General features: G+C 35.9%; 1 protein-coding gene across 1 annotated transcript in view; it reads right to left on the reverse strand.

Moving 5' to 3' along the window:
* The window catches only part of LOC143233294 (uncharacterized), a 135,734-nt gene that overhangs the window by 106,606 nt on the left and 5,744 nt on the right, over nt 1-23,384 (reverse strand). The window contains exon 2 of the mRNA XM_076469425.1: nt 8,082-8,668. Within this exon, the coding sequence (XP_076325540.1) occupies nt 8,082-8,361 (280 nt within the window). The 5' untranslated portion in view covers nt 8,362-8,668. The remainder of the gene's footprint in view (nt 1-8,081; nt 8,669-23,384) is intronic.

Raw genomic sequence — 23,384 nt, forward strand, 5'->3', positions numbered from 1 at the left:
GATTAAAACAAAAAGAACGTTTTTTAGGAGTTTTATTGGTTGAAGTTGTTTCAGAGCTCGATAACTGACGATCATTGGTCGTGACGAAAACAAAACCATTTTGTACGACATCTTTCCCAGAATCTTCATTTAAGCCAGTAAAAAAGAAATTAAACTTCAAACAGTTTTACTTATTGGCTAAGAATGCTATTTTGATTGTAATGTTTTGTTAATTAAACTTTCATTGGTCACGGCTACAATATTATCAATCAGCCTTAACTGGAGCCCAAATAGACCTTAACAATTTAGTAATTACACTACTGTTTACGTCATGTTTTACTTTGTGAATCAGCCTTGACTGGAGCCTAAATAGACCTTAACAATTTAGTAATTACACTACTGTTTACGTAATGTTTTACTTTGTCAGTCAGCTTTGACTGGAGCCTAAATAAACATTAACAATTTAGTAATTACACTACTGTTTACGTCATGTTTTACTTTGTGAATCAGCCTTGACTGGAGCCTAAATAGACCTTAACAATTTAGTAATTACACTACTGTTTACGTAATGTTTTACTTTGTCAGTCAGCCTTGACTGGAGCCTAAATAAACATTAACAATTTAGTAATTACACTACTGTTTACGTAATGTTTCACTTTGTCAATCAGCCTTGTTTTCGTTAATGTATGTTAAAAACCCAAATCAAACAAGTTTAATGGAAGACTTTCATGTTTCATAAGTATATAATAAATAACTCATCCATAGTAATTGTCTCATTGTAACACAAAATGCACTCGAACAATTTGTCTTGCCAGTTTTACTTCATCTTTGCATACAATTCGAGTTCACTAAGTGTTTTCGTCTGTTATCACAAAAACACGCAACCAGTTACTTTTTTGTGTTTCTGCTAACGTTCATTTAACGGCGACATTAAACTAATAGTTCCAGAAAGCTTACGAGATGGAATAAGTTGCTTGGTTATAAAGAATTACAGAATGCTTTTACCGTTTACAGGTATGAACAAGTGGTGAACAGTTAACTTAAGGTAACCGTTATTATGTCGTTTAAAACAACGTTGGCCCGCTTTCTGTAGGATTAATATGGTAAATAGCGCAAGTAACTTCAGCTTAATGGAGTTTCGAGAACTTTCCACAGACAGTCCCTCTCTTGTATATTAAACATTTCAATTGATAAATATTTTATCGATGTTTTCAAAGTCACGTGACGTATGATCGTTGACAAAGAATACTTTAATTGATACGCTTTAGTTGGAGTTATCAAAGTCTTTGAACTTATATATATCGTTAGCTAGTCATCTGAATTACAGTCTTTACCAGAGATGGAGTGCGCTTTAATTTCTAGGTGTCTTGTTGCAGGTTGTGACTCAAAATCGTTCTGTAGGCATCAGTGATTATTTATACTAGGTAGACAAGTGGTTCTCACAATCTCCTAGCCCCTCCGAAGAAATCCACACACACACACACACACACACCGCTAACAACTACAACAACACTCACAAGATATTCCTCTGTAAATCATAATGGTTTTTCTTTGTATATTAATTTCAGTAGTTTGTGATAGTTTAAGAAAGAAGCCAGCAGGTGTGAAAATGGTGAGTTACAATGTTCAGGTATTACACGAGTGAAGTCTGTTTTTTCCTGTTCGCTATAATTCAACAAAACGTGGAAAAAATACATTTTATTTAACTGTACGATGCGCTCAGCATGGTGCAAAATGGCTATTTATAAACCCTTAAAATGAAATTGATAAATTATTTTCAGATACCTTGTATACAAGTAATTAAAGTATTGCGACGTTTTCCAGAGTGAAGTAATATATTTCTTATATGGAACAATAAACGTTTAAGCCTAAGATTACGTAGGAAGTTTCATCAAGAAGTTCTGTTTAAATGTTCATATACTGAACACTATTTATATTCGTACAGACGATACTTAGCACTGAAAACCACCGTCCTCCTACATGAGATGGATTCTGAAAAGCCTGCAGGGAGGAGTCATTTGCTTCGGGGATGACAGACTTACGAAAAAGCCTTCTGCAATAGTCACTGCGTTGCAGGTCCCTTTTCATGGACTGTAACGATATTGTAACGTTCCGAAATAGTTTTTTGTATAACGTATTCAATCTCTGCATTTCTTAACTGAAAACATACCAGATTTTCTGTTCCCACTTACCTCGGTTGAGCATCTGGAAATATGAAGGCTTGTAACGTTAAAAACCGGGTTTAAGTATCCATAGTGGGCACATCACAAATAGATTATTGTAGTTTTGTGTATAATTTCAATTAAACAATAAATTTTCTACACAGTTTATGTTTATATGTTATAAGGATATGACTTTGTAACAATGAAATTCTGTTTAAGAGATAAATGTTTCGAATTATGAATCTCATGTTGAAAGCATAAATAAAAGTGAATTTTCCCTTTGCTTTGGCTTCCCAACATTACAGATTATAAACGAAATATAAAAATCGAGCTCCACCAATGATAAACGTCGATTGACAAGTTGTTTGTTTTCTGTACGCTTTTTGTTTTTATTTTCGATTTCCATCTCAACTAATTTAGAGTCTGCTTGCAGTTCTTTAAACCAAGAATTCGTACATTCCGGTAGCCGTCCCAGTAGGCAAACATATAGGACGAGCAGCGGGATTCGAACTTGGGACCCGCAGATTGCGAGCTAAGCGCCTTAACAGCCAGAGCATTCTAGATCCTTCTACCCAAATATTTTAATATAAGAAGCTTTCTTCCCAGAATGAATACTATTACTCTATATACCTGAAGAAATAACTAAATATTTTTAAACTGACTCAGGATATATATAAAAAAAGATAAAGTACGTTTGTTTATTTTTTACTACATTAAAGCTTGCACAGAGGGCTATCTACGCATGTCCGCTGCGGCGATTTAACCCAATATTTTGGGTTCGTAATTACACAAATCAAGCATATTATTGAACAAGCGGGAGGACAAGAAATGATCCTAAAATCACAAATAATAGGAAGATCTGAAGACACCAATATAATAATAGCTTAAAATTATGTATCTTACTTTCTTATTTTGAATTTATTTATGATATCGATCGATTAATATTATGTATTTTAAACTTGGGTAATTTAGCAGTGTAAGACTAGAGGGAAGGCAGCTAGTCATCACCACCCACCGCCGACTCTTAGGCTACTCTTTTATCAACGAATAGTGGGATTGACCGTCACATTACAACGCCCCCACGGCTGGGAGGGCGAGCATGTTTGGCGCGACTCGGGCGCGAACCCGCGACCCTCAGATTACGAAGCGCACGCCTTAACGCGCTAGGCCATGCCAGGCCCGAAAGCGCGAAGATACTCAATGAGATATTTGTGCAGTGTCCACTACACGTAACAAAACTCGATTTTTTAGCGTTATGAACTTTCAAACATACCGCTGATCCGTGACAACTATATACCTTTTGTTCATTTTAGAGCAGGTCACATTAGATTTTCTGCTTTTTTTTTTTTTTGCAAGGGAATCGAACGCCGGATTTGAGCGTTACAAGTCCGTAGAGTTACTGCTGTCCCGCTAGAGGACATATATGTAAAAAGCTTCCACAAATTTATTAAATCATCATCATTTTACTATAAAAACGTAAAATATTGATAATTAAATATTTTCCTGTTAATTAGTTCATCATTGTAATATTTGTATTTCAAGACTAATTCACAAGCACGCTGTTCGTTCACATTCCTAACTTTATATCGACCACCACAGTGAAACGCTAGTATTGTGTTACAGAAGTAAATCTGCTGCTTCTAAAAAATCGATGGATCAATACGATTGGTTTATTTTAAACGTTTAATCAATCACTTCTAGTGTTCGAGCTCACCGCTAGAATATTATCAGCATTATATACTTAACATTCAATGGAAATAATTTGATAATTTTAATAGTCGCTATCATAGAACGAAATGTCAAAAGAGGTTAATTTTAACACGGAGATTAACACTTTGAGATGTCACGTGCATCAAGAAATATAAAAGGATTCCCTTAGTTGTATAACTAATCGCGCTGTTTGAGGTCAACATGAGTGTTTAATAATGGATAACAGTCCGAACCTAAGTTTTAAATAAGTCTAGAAATCTGTAGATTATTACAAGTTTTAGTTGTGTTTTATCACGGTTTCGTAACGTCAACAGTCTTTATAGTTTTAACCCAAACCAACAAAAACAGGTTCTTACTAAGAAGTCATTATCTTGAAAAAATACACACGGAAAATAAAGTCGTGTTACAGAAAACTTGACTATATTTACAAGTTGTTTCATATCATATATATAACCCTTATTTACAAATTTTATATTAAGTTCATTATTATTTTTCCAGTGATGGTTTTAATCGACTTTTAATTATTAATGTAATTAATGTAAATAATACTATTGAAACTATTTGTTTCATTACACACACACGTACATACATTTGTTATTTTTTCTCTATCGTAACTTATAAACCAAAATAAAAAATACAGCAATATGTTTCTGTTTTATGATATAGCCCAAAAATACCTAATGGGCTACCTATGCTCTGCCAGCTGTAGGTATCGGGGAGTTCAAAATGGGAAAGGTACATTAAGTAAACATATGTTTACAATTTAAACATTAGCTACCTTGTGTGGCCCTGCATGGCCAGGTGGCTGGGGCGCTCGACTTGCAATCTGAGGATTGCATGATGGAATCACCATCCCACCAAACAATATACCGCTCCACGGCTGAAAGAGCAGGCGTGTGACGGTCAAGCCCACTAATTGCTAGTAACTGAACTGACGGTAGGTGGTGATGACCAACAGTCTTCCCTCTAGTCTTACACAACTAAAATTAGGGTCGGCTAGCGTAGATAGCCCTCGTGTAGCTTTGCACGAAATTGAAAACAAATAAACAGGATAGCAAGTAAACAAAAGCTTTTCACAACACGAGAGGTGAGACAGTTCAAGCATCTAAACAGTTAAATAGTTGATGAAACATCAGCCGAGGTTATTTTATCATAAAATCAGATAAATACTGAAACATAGCACGCTATTAAGTATAAATAATAAAATACAGCACGCTTAGCATAAAATACTAAAATACAGCACGCTACAAGCTACAAATACTAAAATACAGCACGCTATTAGCTAAAAATACTAAAATACAGCACGCTATTAGCTATAAATACTAAAACACAGTACGCTATTAGCTTAAAATACTAAAATACAGCACGCTATTAGCTATAAATACTAAAACACAGCACGCTAAAATACTAAAAAATACAGCACGCTATTAGCTATAAATATTATTAGCATAAAATACTAAAATACAGCACGCTATTAGCTATAAATACTAAAACACAGCACGCTATTAGCTATAAATACTAAAACACAGCACGCTATTAGCTATAAATACTAAAACAAGCACGCTATTAGCCATAAATACTAACATACAGCACGCTATTAACTGTGGGGTGTATAAAACACATTTTATAAAATACGACAACATTATCCGTAGCGATTTGTTGCTGGGATCTAGCCTTTACATAACTAGTAATATATACCCTCGTTACATATGGGGGGTCTCTAAATTACACACAGTTCCTGTACAGTATAATACAAACCTCTATAATTACACATTTGTTACACAGCAGCCGGAAGGGAGGAATCCAGAAAGTGAATCAAAGTAAGTTGTCTAAATTCTTTCGAGTTTCTCTCTCCAGACAAAAAAGTCAGGTTAAATTGAAAGATTACGTTTATATAAAATGTTTAGCCAGCTCTGTTCTCATTTCATTTCCAGATATATTAATATTTCTTATCTAATCGCATCCTTTTTTGCTTTATTAATTAATTTTACTCTGCTATAAAAATAATAAGAATTCTTTACTTTCCTTCCAAGCAAAGTGAGAATGTGGATAAAGCGTTTCTGTTGGTGACAAAAGTATCGTTTCATTACTCGTACGTTTTTCGTCAGAATTCTCATTTATCGGACTCTTAATTGCTGATTGTTAGATCGACTGCATGAAAAAAATAGCACATATCTTTGGTGTTTTACGGTAACTGTACCTTTAATTGGTTACTTTAGAAAGGATATGTTTTAGAGCAAAGTGACACAAGGCTATCTGCTGTGCCCAAAGCGGGGAATCGAACCGTGGATTTTAACGTTATCATTTCGTAAACTTATCGCTGTCCCGCCAGAAGACTAGAATAAGGTATGCATATCTGTTTGTTTAAGAGCAATGCCACACTTGTCTATCTGGTGTGTCCGCTGTAAGGAATCGAACTTCGGATTTTAGCGTTTCAGGTTTATAAACTTATCGCTATCCCACCGAGGGACTAGAAAATCTATGAATACCTTTTAGTTGCTCGACTACAAAGCGAGTAAAACATAAATTACAAAGAAACCAAGAAGGAAAGCTCGGAATTTTCTTTCGACCAAAGTAAATAAAAGTTTAATATAATAAAATAACAACAATTTTGTGGACATAGATAACGGCTTGGTTTACAGTATGAGTTCTCATAACATGTGTGTTTCTCTCGTGCAACATTCCTTATGCAAGCATACAAAAAACATTATTTGGTATTTTCAGTTTTTACTCACGCTGTTATTATGTTTTGTTTTCATAGTATCTCTGTGCAATCAGACTACTAAAAGTTAGCATCAGTGGTAATTATTCACAAATGATAAGGCTAAACATTAAATAACAGCCTTAAGCAATACTTGAAATTAAAACTCCGACCACCATCCTCACCAAACTTTGATGTTCAACATGAAACAAGGCGAAATGAGATTGTAATAAGAAACATGTCGCCCTAGCTTACAATTCACATGAAAAAAGTTGGAAAAAAAACCATGTCGCTCTAGCTTACAATTAATTTTTTATCATTCACTCGTTGTTTCACTGGCACACACTAAAACATTTTGTTAATTATTTGATGATTGTCAGAAGACAAGATGCTAGCTGTTAGGAAGTGGAACCTTAAGGGAATTATTTAACAATCCTACTCAAATAATCTGATCACAACCACAGTCGATATGACAACTTACATTTTCCTCCACAATGAAGTTCTAACTGTTGCATCTGAGTGTTTTAATAATCCACCAGACTTTTGCCGATATATTATAATACCAAACGTTTGAAACGGTGAGTGTGTGTTAGGATTACAGATAATTTACAACTTACACTAAGATAAACCCTCTTTACATATTCTCAGTTTAATGTTACACCGTAAAATTGTAGTTCCCGAAACTGATCAACTGAACCATTTAGTTTCCAGAGTGAAGTGGGCTGAAATAATTAATTGTATTAAATTATATGAATATAATAGCTGGGATCGTTCGGTCCTAATTTAGCAGCATAAGACTAAAGAGAAGGCAGCTAGTCACCACCACCAACCGCCAACTCTTAGGCTACTCTTTTACCAACGAATAATGGGATTGATCGCAACATTATAACGCCACCACGGCTGAAAGTGCGAGCATGTTTGGTGTGACGGAAAAGCAGGGATTAATCTAATGTGTTATGGCGCATTATGGTTGTACTAAATAAACGCAGACATGACCAATGTTGTAATAATTTTGAAAAATACTCTGTATTGTAATTTGAAATAATTTAGAAATAACAAGATACGCCAGTTTTCTCAGAAACTCTCCAACAGCTTGTACATCAGAATTACTTGGAACACAGAAGACATTCATGATAAAGACTTTGTGGTCGCTACCCACTCACTCATTTTAGTCCCAAATTCAGCCATGTTTAAAAGTATAAACTGAATCAAGAAGACTATTCTGTTCGAAGTATATAAAACTTTCTTCAAACAAAATATTCTGTACAAAAATTTATGTTTTACTTTAGTAACCTTTTATCCAAAAATATTTTATTCATTCTTGATAGCTTACTCTGAGGAGCCCTAATCACCTATCCGATATCTTAGAAGTTCATTTGTGAAGTATGTGTTTTTTTGCAGAATGTGCGTTTTATGTTACAGTACAACTCTAAACTCGTTGTCTTATTTTACTTTTTCCACAATTTTTCAAACACAGTTACTTGGGACGAATACACGTACAATAGATATGTAATGAACCAAGTACTCACCGCTATAAGAAACTCCAGGAACAACTCCTTGATCGACGTCTAAAAATGGATGTTCCAGTTTCACAAGTATATTCTCTTTTTCTTCTTCCTTCGGATGAATAGAAAGATTTATGTAATCGCAGGATTGTTTTGTTAAATCTATATTCCACCTCTTGTTACTTGTCGTTTCTGATTCTGCCGAGGTGTTTATACGATTGATTGAGTGTTGACGGTGAGAATCCAAGTTTACTGCTGTTAAGCCGAAGGTCTCTAATAACATTACAAGAAAGAGTTGAATCATGGCTGTTGCTGTGTTCCCAACATCATCTCATTAAAGTTTCAATGTAGTGGAAATGCAGGGAAAAAACACGAGCCGTCTGCCAGTGTTTATATTTGTGCAGTACACACAGTCTGCATTTCACTTATTGCTTGTTCCAACCAGGGAAAGGTTTTTACAATTTTGGGGCGACCCAATAAATCATGTTAAAAAGCGTGCAAAAGGCTAGTACTTACACCAAACAAAGTTCTTTATATATATATGTATTATTTTTTTTGTAGGTATTGAAACGTAAAACTGTCAAATCTTCAAGTTTGAGTTTACGGCTGACCTAGAAATGAAAAGAAAACTTATAAATCATTTTTATAAAATATAAATTAAAGTCAATGTTGAAGCTCAAGTATAAAAACTTATTTTCAAACATGTATTCTCAAGACGGCTGGTATGAGTATTCAAACTTTAATTAAAATAAAGTAAAGAACAACGTTTCGATTTCTAAGGCCACCTTCAAGTTAATCTCAAGACGGCCGCTATGAGTATTCAAACTTTAATTAAAATAAAGTAAAAAACAACGTTTTGATTTCTGAGGCCATCTTCAAGTTAATCTCAAGACGACTGGTATGAGTATTCAAACTTTAATCAAAATAAAATAAAAAACAACGTTTCGATTTCTAAGGCCACCTTCAAGTTAATCTCAAGACGGCTGGTATGAGTATTCAAACTTTAATTAAAATAAAGTAAAGAACAACGTTTCGATTTCTAAGGCCACCTTCAAGTTAATCTCAAGACGGCTGGTATGAGTATTCAAACTTTAATTAAAATAAAGTAAAGAACAACGTTTCGATTTCTAAGGCCACCTTCAAGTTAATCTCAAGATGGCTGGTATGAGTATTCAAACTTTAATTAAAATAAAGCAAAGAACAACGTTTCGATTTCTAAGGCCACCTTCAAGTTAATCTCAAGACGGCTGGTATGAGTATTCAAACTTTAATTAAAATAAAGTAAAGAACAACGTTTCGATTTCTAAGGCCATCTTCAAGTTAATCTCAAGACGGCTGGTATGAGTATTCAAACTTTAATTAAAATAAAGTAAAGAACAACGTTTCGATTTCTGAGGCCATCTTCAAGTTAATCTCAAGACGGCTGGTATGAGTATTCAAACTTGAATCAAAATAAAATAAAAAACAACGTTTCGATTTCTAAGGCCACCTTCAAGTTAATCTCAAGACGGCTGGTATGAGTATTCAAACTTTAATTAAAATAAAGTGAAGAACAACGTTTCGATTTCTAAGGCCATCTTCAAGTTAATCTCAAGACGGCTGGTATGAGTATTCAAACTTTAATTAAAATAAAGTAAAGAACAACGTTTCGATTTCTGAGGCCATCTTCAAGTTAATCTCAAGACGACTGGTATGAGTATTCAAACTTTAATCAAAATAAAATAAAAAAAAACGTTTCGATTTCTAAGGCCACCTTCAAGTTAATCTCAAGACGGCTGGTATGAGTATTCAAACTTTAATTAAAATAAAGCAAAGAACAACGTTTCGATTTCTAAGGCCATCTTCAAGTTAATCTCAAGACGGCTGCTTTGAGTATTCAAACTTTAATTAAAATAAAGTAAAGAACAACGTTTCGATTTCTAAGGCCATCTTCAAGTTAATCTCAAGACGGCTGCTATGAGTATTCAAACTTTAATTAAAATAAAGTGAAGAACAACATTTCGATTTCTAAGGCCACCTTCAAGTTAATCTCAAGACGGCCGCTATGAGTATTCAAACTTTAATTAAAATAAAGTAAAAAACAACGTTTCGATTTCTGAGGCCATCTTCAAGTTAATCTCAAGACGACTGGTATGAGTATTCAAACTTTAATCAAAATAAAATAAAAAACAACGTTTCGATTTCTAAGGCCATCTTCAAGTTAATCTCAAGACGGCTGCTTTGAGTATTCAAACTTTAATTAAAATAAAGTAAAGAACAACATTTCGATTTCTAAGGCCATCTTCAAGTTAATCTCAAGACGGTTGTATGAGTATTCAAACTTTAATTACAATAAGGCACAGAACAACGTTTCGATCTTCTAAGGCCATTTTCAAGCTAACCTCAAGATGGCTGATATGAGTATTCAAACTTTAATTAAAATAAAGTAAAGAACAACGTTTCGATGTTCTAAGGCCATCTTCAACTTAACATCAAGACGGTTGGTATGAGTATTCAAACTTTAATTAAGGTAAAGAACAACGTTTCGACCTTCTTAGGTCGTCTTCAGGTTAATGACCTAAGAAGGTCGAAGCATTGTTCTGTACTTTATTTTAGTTAAGGTTTTAATACCCATACCAGCTGTCTTTCAAATACATTTTTATTTTAAGTGAGTTTTTCGTCATCACGAATTATTTTCAAACAATATGAAATTTCACTTCGTCAATTTTATGAGCCCTCCTCGAAGTGGTAAATTGGAGAGCTTTTACCAATAAAATTCTGGTTTCGATACTCGTGATAAGTAGAACACAGATAGTTTGTTGTGATATTAACACATTTTGATAAAGACATATCTTAAACTTCAAATATTTACATATTTAATCCTTTATCAAATTACTATTCCAAACAAATTTTCAACTGTCTTTTTTTTAAGTCATCTACCTAATAAATTCCTTGACATCCATCAAACTGAACGTGACTGAAATCACAAGCTTCATTTAATCGGTAATTTCTTGTAAATCCACTTAAGTTAATCTCTACCCTTGCAAGATGGCTACTGAAATCTGTGGTGTTTAGAGCTACAAATCAATTTCATCGACCCCAAGAGGCTGAGGTAAGCCTTCAGCAGTGCGTTTAACGTTAATCACAAGAACAACAGAAAGACAAAACCTTAAAATGTAGAACGTATCTTCCGCACGGTGGAGCTTTATAAAACTCCATACTTTAGTACGCTCGGGACAAACAGTAATTAATCTTAATATGGTCTAGACCTCAAGGAAGTTAACGTTTATGTTTTTCGCTGAATTACTTACGGACTAAAATCTTTACAAAATATGTTTTTGTTTCTTCTAGACCATTGTAAAATTTTTTAAAAATACATTAAATGAAAAACAATGTCGTAAGGGAAAAATGTATGAATTTTATGTACAGGCTCATGAACAAATGTGTACCATAAGGAAACACAATGAGACAGGACGCCTACTCCACGGGTGGGCTCGTCTGAATGGTGTCTGTAACCAGAATGTTAGTTGTGAAACACGCCACCTTTTGCTCCTCATATAAAAGTAAGCAGTTACAATACTTTTATTTTTTGTGTACCTTAATCTAAAAGTAAATTTTAATTTCGCTTTTAACATCAAATATACATTTGAAGATGGCATTACTATTGATTAGACAGCAATTACGTAAATAGAACTGTATGCTTTGTTTCTTTGTTGTTAATCACGCAAGGCTTGTTTGATTGTTTTGAATTTCGCGCAAAGCTATTCGAGGGTTATCTGCGCTAGCCGTTCCTAACTTAACAGTGTAAGACTAGAGGGAAGGCAGCTAGTCATCACCACCCAACGTCAGCTCTTGGACTACTCCTTTACCAACGAATAATGGAACTGGCCTCTCATTATAACGCCCTCACAACTGAAATAGCAAGCATATTTGGTGTGATGGGGATTCGAACCTGCGACCCTCAGATTACGAGTCGAGTGCGTTAACCACCTGCCCATGCCGGGCAGGGGAAAGGAAGCCTCTTCTAGTCATACAAATCAGCAAGTGTTATCCTGTTCATTTCATTCACTTACGTACGTTAATTGGTAATTTTTTACAAGTGTTATTAATGATGTAACCCTGTTAATACGATGCTGCAAGCTCGTTCCCAGTATTTAAAAATTCGGCCGACAAACTGATTGCACATATTGGGACTTTACGTTCATAGCCTTAATAAAAGTGTGATCATAACCATGATAAAAGTGTGAATACTATTTCTATTTTAATCCCTACATAATATTACATCAACCTCCCCTTAGTTCTTTCCACTGACATGTTAAAGGTACTTATTACGACAGCGTCTGTATAAAGCAAAATATTGTTAATTTTTAGTCTTTTAATAACACAAGTTCTATTGTTATAACCCAAGCTTCTGTCCCTTCTTTGTTTTGTAACAACGTTTCACAATGATTACATAAGACGGGTTCGCCTCTACAAGATTTGTTTGTTTTAGAGCAAAGCCACATTGGGTTCTTCGCTGTGTTCACCGTGGGCATTCAAACCCCGGATTCTAGCATTATATTGTTCAGGATGGTACTATAAGAGGTATCACCATAACAAAGGGTGTAAAATTTAAGAATGTCTTCACTCTTAATTGTTTTAAATACTATTCTTAAGTTTTCATCTTAAAAACTAGTTCCACTAATATTACGTGTCCTGAGAGCAGGGGAATTACATTAATTAAAAATACAGTTCGTGCGCTCAGCCGTTTAGTGTACATTACGTTCACCTCGTGGTATACGAATGGCAGATCTATTAAATAAGAGATCCGATTATTTCATGACCAGCGTATTCAAAATTCTGTTATTATTTTTTTTACATATATCTTTTTTTTTGGCATTTTTGGAACAGTTACAGGAACAATAGGAACCGAATCTGATAAAATCTAATTTTTTTATTGTACCTTATTGAAAATATATTGTAAAGATGTCTCCGTGATTTTCTCAAGGGAAAAGAAACACATTTCGAGATTGAAAAACTGTTGTACTTTGTCACGAATAAATCAAAATATTCTCACATTTTATAGTTAGGAGGAATAATTATATATAAATCACAGCTAATTTCCTCAAGATCCGGTACAAATATCATAAAGCTATTCGAATTAGCTGTACGATATATGAACTTGACTTCTGGATCACCGACACCATTAATCACAGTTACACATGAACTGGATCACCGACACCATTAACCACAGCTACACATGAACTGGATCACCGACACCATTAACCACAGCTACACATGAACTGGATCACCGATACCATTAACCACAGTTACACATGAACTGAACCACCGACACCATTAACCACAGTTACACATGAACTGAACCACGGACACCATTAACCACAGTTACACATGAACTGAACCACGGACACCATTAACGACAGTTACACATGAACTGAACCACAGACACCATTTTTGTTTACCTAAGTTTCTTTACAATTCATCAGCCATGACAGTTTTTAAGAAATGTATCACCAAACAATAAGTTCATCAAAATTTTATTAAACTTACATGTAGGTCTGGCACGTGAGAAAATATATAAAATACAACAAGAAATTGAATAAGCCTTAATAGATGTTTGTCTGTTCGTTTCGAATTCCGGCGCGAACTACACGAGAGCTGTCTGCATTAACCACTGCTGATTTAGCAGCGATAGGCTAGAGAAAAGGCAATTAATTAACACCAACCACCGCTAACTTTTGGGCTACAAAAAGTGGGACTTACCGTAGATTTATAATGGCCCCAAGGCTGAAAGGATGATCAGTTTCGGTGATAAAAGATGCCACAAAAGAGCTGGCTTCAGATTCATCGATATATCTCACTATTTGAACATAAGCACACACAAAATCATTAGATGTGTTTTGAATATTTTAGACGATCCCCAAGAAACCGTGACATTGCTGTAGTTGTTAAGTTTTTGTTGTTGTTTTGACTTGTCATTTTGGCTTCCACTTAGGAGTTAATATTCATAAAAACATTTATTTTTGTTTCAAAGCACCGTACACATATTTAATGTTGCTTCAAACATACGGTGAGAGTAGTCAGAACTAGTCGTGGGAACTTCGAGATACAGTGGATCCCCTCTAAGCGGCCATCCCTCAGATTCGGTCATCCCCTTGAAAGCGGTCATTCAATCACAGTCCCTTTTTTGTTTACATAATCCCTAATTACGTACAGTGGAACCCCCTCTAAAGCAGCCACCATCGTGACTGAGACAAACTGGCCTGATTAGAGGGGTTCTACTGTAGTTTGAAAATAACAAATTTTAAGCAAGTGTTGTTCACCCTACACTTCCTATAGACTTTAAATATCACATGTAACCAAGGGTACTATTAGTTATAACAGTTCTCTCTACCTCTTTTAAAGATAAAAAACAAATGAAAAGTGTCATTAGAAGCCAAAGTTAATAGTGCTGATAACCTCCGAGGACAATTTAAGCACTGAAAGCACCTTGTTTCTGTTCATTTTGCCTCAGGGTTCGTTTGCACATTGAAACTACGGTAACGTTCATCTCATTTCGTCATTTTTGTATTTATTTTTAGTTTTGTTGTAAGTCAGCGTGTTAATTAAGAGCTCCTATCAGAGGCCAGATTGTAACACAGATTTTTGTTAGAGACGACAAACGTCAGAGTGACGTTAGTTTTTTGTATTAAATGTGAGCGCCTTGCTTTTCTAAATTAGCTTAATAAAATAGACAAGGCAATAAATAAGTAAAGGAAACTAAAATTATTCGGTACTTTCACTTTCGTAGGCCTATCGAGTTGCTTTTTGTAATTATTGCAGTAACATTATCTATTTTGCAGGTTCTCAACTTCGTCTCAACTCAAGTTCACTATGCTTCACTCTTATCTAATTACCCACATTGTTAGTCGAACAATTTTAGCAAAAAAAAAAAAAAAAAGGAAAATAACACGATCAATAAATTAGATATGCCTTATGTTTGAGCCACATTCTGTTGAGATGTTGTTCCGGGGGTGTTTTGCTTGTTTTGGAATTTAGCGCAAAGCTACGCGAGGGCCATCCTGCACTAGCCGTCCCTAATTTAGCAGTGGGAAGGCAGTTAGTCATCACCACTCACCGCCAACTCTTGGGCTACTCTTTTACCAAAGAATAGTGGGATTGACCGTAACATTATAATGCTCCTTTGGCTGAAAGGGCGAACATATTTGGTGCGACGGGGATTCCAACCCGCGACCTTTGAATTACGACTCGAACGCTTTAACCCACCTATTCATGCCGGGCCGTTTAGGCGAAGATAACATAATCCACTAATTAAAATTATGAGTTATATTTGTTTTATTGTAGAGCTACCTGCTGCCACCCATTATATTAAAAACTACCTGGCCAGACAATTAGCACTACTCTATCGCCCACGTTAAGCAATTGACAGTTACTCTTATAACGTACAGACGGTTTAAATTTAGGGATGCATTTTATAGTATTCGTACCCAGTTTACAGACTTAGAATCTAAATCTCTTATACAGGACTAATCCACATCTTTAAACGTCGAATTAGGATTTACATCCATTATGAAAATCACTTGAACATTTTTTGTCTTCACTTTCATTTCATTGTCCAGCTTGGATGACAAGTTCTCACATTGACGAAATGCCTGCTCAAGTAATGACTTGTAAGAGAGAAAAAAAATATCTGAACTTTATTTATACATAAGTCCGATTTAATTTAGAAAGTAACAGAAATGTTAAAAAACACATTTATCGCAAATATCAACTTGTCTAGTTTCAATATGTTTTTTTTTTTAATTTCGCACAAAGCTACTCGAGGGCTATCTGCGTTAGCCGTCCCTAATTTAGCAGTGCAAGACTAGAGGAAGGCAGCTAGTCATCACCACCCACCGCCAACTCTTGGGCTACTCTTTTACCAACGAATATTGGGATTGAGCGTCACATTATAACGCCCCCACGGCTGTGACAGTGACAGTCAATCCCACTATTCGTTGGTAAAAAGTAGCCCAAGAGTTGGCGGTGGGCGATGATGACCAGCTGCCTTCCCTCTATAAACGGCTAAATTAGGGACGGCTAGCGCAGATAGCCCTCGTGTGGCTTTGCCCGAAATTCAAAAACAAACAAACTATTTTCAAGCCTACAGCTAAAGACCGTGAACAGGCAAGACTAGAAATAGTGTCTACGTTCTTTTCTCAGATTACAAACCACCATTATGACTACATATCTCCAGCATTGATCAGGTTTAGTGAAGTCGAAAAACAACACTTAATGACAGATTAATGACTGAACTATGGTTCAGAGAAAAAGAAACAAACTTGTCTAAATAATCTTTATATATCTTAAAAATCAACAAGATTCGCGAAAATGTAAAAAAAAGCACATTTATTTGGTGTCTTATATTTCTAACAAATTCAGTAACAACTTTCCACTAAGAGCATTTGGGATTTTCTAAAAAAGCAAATCAAGGTTACATATCTTTACAAAATCTTGTAACTTTTCAATGGAAAATAAAAAACTTTTAAAATTGAGGAAAATATCAAAATAGAACTTCGTTCAAATCTGTAAATGAGAAATGGCCAACCAGCGGAACGAATGCACACAAGAGGCACGCGAGGCAAAAACTTGCTGCACGAGATTTAGAAAACATTACAATGTTGTGCCACATTGTGCAAGTTTTGTTTCGAGTATCTGTACACGCATAACGTATTATTAAAACACGTGACATATAATTGATGACGTCATTTATTTTCTAATGGTTTTAGATTGATCATTTGTCTCCTTCCCATGGATTTTGATTTGGCGAATTTTTTCATCTCATTGTCATCTTATTCAAAATCCAGAAACTGTTACTGATTCATGTGCTAAAACAACTGCCACCCCCTCTCCTCTGAAACAATGGCGTGTTTATCTCAATACTGATAATTCTATATTTTAGCTTTAATTGTAACAAGCGCATACAAGTTAGTTATGATATCGGATTCAAATCCAGGAACACAGCGAAACAAGGCCTGGCATGGCCAAGCGTGTTAAGGCGTTCGACTCGTAATCCGAGGGTCGCGGGTTCGAATCCCGGTCGCACCAAAACATGCTCGCCCTTTCAGCCGTGGGGGCGTTATAATGTGACGATCAATCCCACTATTCGTTGGTAAAAGAGTAGCCCAAGAGTTGGCGGTGGGCGGTGATGACTAGCTGCCTTTCCCATTAGTCTTACACTGCTAAATTAGGGACGGCTAGCGCAGATAGCCCTTGTGTAGGTTTGCGCGAAATTCAAAAAACAAACAGCGAAACAATAGCATTCATTAAAACGTATTCCTACAGTTAGAATACCATAAAGTCTACGAGTACAATTTTAGAAGTTGAACAGGCTATAATTACCATGCTTATTATCAGTATAATACATATATTACGTAAATTATTAGATGCAACGAGGAACCTGTTGGTCCATATCTGCTGTCCCATCATCTAAACCAAATTAAAATGAAAAATTTAAAACCAGGCCTTATCTTTTATATACCTATCAAGCTTTCTTTTAAATTTACTCAAATTTACTCTCTCTACAACATCCGAAAGCAGCCTGTGCTAAAGGCCAACCACCCTATTTGAAAAATAAAATTGTTTTAGCTGAAGACGGCTTCTATCTTTCCTAAAAATATTTTTATATCTCCTAGTTCTATAATTCTGGTTGTTAAATATGAAAAATGTTGATGTATCAATATTATCGACTCATTTTACAATCTTAAACTCCAATTAGATCTCCCATAAATCTTATTTTGTCAAGAGAAAACAATTTGAAATATTTCAATCCCTCCTCATATAACAACCCCTCTACTCAGGTACTATTCTAGTAATCCTTTTCTGAAGCCTTTCCAACAATTCAGTGTCTTCCCTGAAGTAAGGAACCCAAGACCGAACACAATATTCCAAATGTGACCTAACTAGTGTCCTGCACAATGAAATTATAACCTCTTTAGACTTGCATTCAATATTTCTGTAAATGCAACTTGAAATCCTGTTTGCCCAACCACTAGCAACAGCACACTGTTTGGATGGTTTAAGAGACTGATACCATTATGTTTGGATGGTTTAAGAGACTGATACCATTATGCCAATATCCCTTTCTTTCATAACACTATTAAGGTTATATTATCCAAATTATGATAACCCATATTATCTTGCATGTATTATAATTAAAACCCATCTGCCATTTTTCTGTCCAACCCACCAAATGATCCAACTCTTTTGTAAAGCATCATCATCCTCTTTACAGCCAACAACATCCATCATCAGCACATTGAGGTAATTTATTAACCATTTCTTCATTTTTGTCATTAATATAAGATCAAATAGAGCAATGGTCCTTATACTGAGTCCTGAGGTACATCGCTTGCAATTATAAATACACTGCTGGCCAAAATCTTAAGGCCAATGAACATAAAGAAAAAATATGCATTTTGCGTTGTTAGACTCAACCACTTATTTGAGAAGAGCTTCGAATGATGAAAATAAGAAAAGGGAAAATAAAAATTAAAAACATTTTAGCATTCAATAGGGAAAATGTGAACATTATGAAATTAGCCTAAATGCTAGCTGGTCAAAAGTTTAAGACAATAATGAAACGAAGCGTTAATTGGTAAACACGTAACAAAATTTAGTCATTTGTGTTCAAGCATCAGCGTTGTCAACATCTCCTACTGACATCTCCTGTATTACATTGGATAAAAACATGGCAAAGGCTAAAACGTTGACAGAGTTTCAACGTGGCAGAATTGTCGAGCTGCAAAAGCAAGGTCTCTCTCAACGTGCCATCGCAGGTGAGACTGGGTGTAGTAAAACTGCTGTTACAAATTTCTTGAAAGATTGTTTGTTTGTTTTGAATATCGCGCAAAGCTAATCGAGGACTATCAGCGCTAGCCGTCCCTACTTTAGCAGTGTAAGACTAGAGGGAAGGCAGCTAGTCATCACCACCCACCGCCAACTCTTGGGCTACTCTTTTACCAACGAATAGTGGGATTGACCGTCACAGTATAATGCCCCCACGGTTGAAAGGGCGAGAATTTTTTGGTGCGACCGGGATTCGAACCTGCGACCCTCGGATTACGAGTCGAACGCCTTAACACACTTGGCCATGCCGGGCCCTTTCTTAAAAGACCCTGAGGGATACGGAACGAGAATTTCAATTGGTCAGCCCAAGAAAATTTGGCCGGAGTTCAGGAAGAGGATTCGACGAGTTGTCCGGCAAGACACTAGCCGATCATTGAACCAGATTAAGGCCCTTATGGACGCAGAATGCAGCTCAAGAACAATAAAACGGCATCCACGTTAAAAACAGTAAACGTCTTCAAGGTCACGCCTCCTTCCATTCCACAAAACAGCTCGATTAAACTTTGCTGAGAAGCACCAAACATGGGATCTAGAAAAGTAGACGAAGGTTTTGTTCTCTGATGAGAAAAAAAATTAACATGGATGTGCTAGATGGCTTCCAACGTTACTGGCACGATAAGGATACCCCACCGGAGACATTTTCTACACTACACAGTGGAGGAGGTTCCATCATGACCTGGAGTGTTTTCTCCTTCCATGGAACAATGGAGCTTCAGGTTATACAGGGATGTCAAACAGCAGCTGGCTACATTGGCATGCTGGAGAGAGCATCCTTATTGACTGAAGGCCCTCGCTTGTGTGGAAATGACTGGAATTTTTAGCAGAACAACGCTGCAATCCGCAATGCCCACAGGACAAAGGACTTTTTATGGCGAATAACGTTATTCTTTTGGACCATCCAGCGTGTTCGGCTGAACTGAACCCCATTAAAAATGTTTGGGATTGGATAGCAAGGGAAGTCTATAGAAATGGACGTCAATTCCTAACAGTGCATGATCTTCGTGAAGCGATCTTCCACTTGGAATAACCTTCCAGCCAGCCTTCTACAAACGCTTATATCGACCATGCCAAAGCGGATGTTTGCAGTTATTCGCAATGAAAGCCGTGCAACTCAATACTGGGACATCTTGTTGGGCATTTCCTACCCTGTTTGGTACTTTTTTTAGTATGGTCTTAAACTTTTGACTAGCTAATATTTAGGCTAATCCCACAGTGTTCACATTTTTCCTATTAAATGCTTTTTTTTTTCATTTTCCATTTTCTTATTTTCATCTTTCGAAGCTCTACGCAAATAAGTGGTTGAATCTAACAACGTAAAATGCATATTTTTCTTCATGTTCATTGGCTTTAATATTTTGGCCAGCAGTGTATAACAGTATTGTGTATTTCCTGTTCGTATAACTACTTCGCAGGATGTAGATATTATTAGGTTCATTAGGTAATGTGGGGGTATCTACCATGTTTAGTGTTGCGAATTTTATATGCGTTGGTTACTACAACTTCACCCCCTATTCGTGGATCTTCACAAAATGTGGAACCAAGATTTGGTGGGTATATACAGAGACATATGGTTACTTTCGGTTTCACTTTCTGTGTCGGCAGGTGGTTAAGGTGTTCGACTCGTAATCTGAGGTAGGAGGGTTCGAATCCCCGTCACACTAAACATGCTTGCCCTTTCAGCCAAAGGAGCGTTATAATGTGACGGTTAATTCCACTATTCATTAGCAAAAGAGTAGTCCAAGAGTTGGCGATGGATGGTGATGACTAGCTGCCTTCCTTCTAGTCTTGCACTGCTAAATTAATGACGGCTAGCGCAGACAGCCCTCGTGTCGCTTTGCGCGAAATTTAAAACAAACCAACCTTTTGTGTTTTACAATTTGAATGGCGTTTTTTTTTTGTTTTTTTTTTTACAATTACATATAAGGGAAGCAACTTTTCAAGTCCTCAAATGACCTTTGATTAATCATAAATTTACGTAACTTCTATCCATGGTACAGGTATTCCGGCTACTGGTTTATAGTTAGATATATATAGGATAAAATTAATGACTTTGCTACAATGGTTAATGAACATTCTATAATACATGTCCAGGAACAAGCAGAACTAATGTACTCTCCAATATTCACAATTTATTTACTGCTGTATGATACCTATGTATATATATAAATGTTCTTCAGTTCTTATAAGTTTCCAGGTTAACGACTGTTTATAGAAATTGCAATGTGTTATGTAACAAAACGTCTTATCTTATAATCATTAAAGTTAATAACACCCATAATTTAACCGTTTTAGTTTATAGCCCGCGTCGTCTTCGATGTTCTGCGAATAAATATGCACAGTTATTTTAAATGGCTACGTTCACTCAGTATTAAAGAATGAACCAATCATACTTTGTATTTTCCTTTACCTCATTAGGTTTCGCTTTAGAAACTGAACATTTCATATTTATGTGTATGACGGGCCATTCACTAATCAGTGTTTGTTTTTGGGAAGACCTAATTGGTGTGATACTTCTACACTTTCGAAACGAAATCCTTTCCTGAAAGTTCCACGTTTCTCACTCGCAATGACTTCTTTCAGAATTAAGAAACAAACTGTGATAGTCTTTGTTCGGTGTCGTCTAGAATGGCAGACACCAATCCATTAAAATTCCTTGGTCGATAACCGAAAGCGATTTGGATATAGAATTGTTTTTAGTTTGCGTGTTGACCTTTGTACTATGCTCAACTAGGCGACTATTCCGATAAAATTACAAGTGGAAGAGACACTTTTTGCACGCTATTACCTCAAACGGCGTAGCTGTGACTCAGTAACACGCAGAGAGTTAAAACTGTCTACGTCACCACAAAGAAGATAATACTTGTTCATATGGTTTCGTTAAAGGATGTCTCAATTCGTGTAATATCATTCAGTACAAGTTAGTAACGACAAAGTACGAGCTAGCGTAGAACTTCCATAGATATCTGCACAGTGAGGCCATAAAATACACGCGTGTACAAGGGTATAAAGTTAAATGAAATTAGTGACAGGGTACTGAGAAATTATCTCTTATGTGTATCAAAATAATGTAACAAACCTTACGAAACAGAGTTGCACGCCGACTCACATTTACACGTGTATGTGACTGAGAGACACGATTAACGTGTTGTTTCAAATCAGGGGTGTATTTCGTTTTGAAAGTTGAGTGAGGGGCAGAAATCTGTGTAGCTGTATTATGTTTGTTTGATTTTTAACTTCGCGCAAAACTACACGAGGGCTATCTGCGATAGCCGTCCTTAATTTAACAGTGTAAGACTAGAGGGAAGGCAACTACTCATCACCACCCACCGCCAACTCTTGGGGTACTCTTTTACCAACGAATAGTGGAATTGACCGTAAATTAGAACGCCTCCACAGCTGAAAGAACAAGCCTGCTTGGTTGACAGGGATTCGAACCCGCGATCCTCAGATCAAGTGCCTTAACCACCTGCCCATGCCGAGCCGTACTAGATTATGCACGAGATTATTGAATAAAAAAAGGTATTTCATTCTTTAAAAAGTGCGGGGGACGTATTCTCCCATGAACATTGCCTGTGTTTCTAATCGATATAGCCATATTCTCCCATGAACATTATGCCTGTGTTTCTAATCGATATAGCCATATTCTCCCATGAACATTATGCCTGTGTTTCTAATCGATATAGCTATTTTACTTTGATGCAAAATTGATTATCGTTACTTAGATGTGTGACAAACTCTCTCTCTGACTGAGTGACACTATCAAACTTACATTACATTATTTATTAAGTGCGTATTTACATGTGAGATTCATTTCTATACATAAAAGTGATGATATCTACGTTACAAGCCACATTATGGTGGCATGTACACCTATATATAACATTGTTTGCTGGTTTATAGTTTAAGCACAACTTTACACAATAGGCTTTTCGTGATGTGCCCACCATGAGCATCGATGCTTGACTTTATTGTTAAAAGCCTTCAGGCCTGTCACTGGCCGACCGTATGTAACGTACAGTGTTTCTGTGCGAAACGACTTAAAATAGCTTTGAAACTATGTTTCCATTATTATATTTGAAATCGTAGCTAAACAAATCGTTTCGTTTTCACGAGAAACGCCTCCGTAACAACCAGTTTGTGCGTCAAATTATGAAGTTTTTTTGAATTTATTCACTACAATCACTTATTTCAAAAATTGACTTATAAAAGTAAAGTTTGCTCGGTAAAAGTCCAAGTAAACTACACTAGACTTCTTTATAATAACACATAGCGTGTTCAGATAGCGAGTCCTTTTCATTCTCTTGCATTAGATGACGTCATAATCTCTTATGACGTCAAGATAAGTGGATCTTCAGTTCTTAAATTTGCGTGTTTGGTCAAGTACACCATACACAGTACAAAAGTCAAAATCTCTATCCACTAATTTAATAACGATTTACTATCTTTTCCTTTACCTCCCAT

The sequence above is a fragment of the Tachypleus tridentatus genome, chromosome 12 (genome assembly GCF_004210375.1).
Source record: "Tachypleus tridentatus isolate NWPU-2018 chromosome 12, ASM421037v1, whole genome shotgun sequence".
Lineage (NCBI taxonomy): Eukaryota > Metazoa > Arthropoda > Merostomata > Xiphosura > Limulidae > Tachypleus > Tachypleus tridentatus.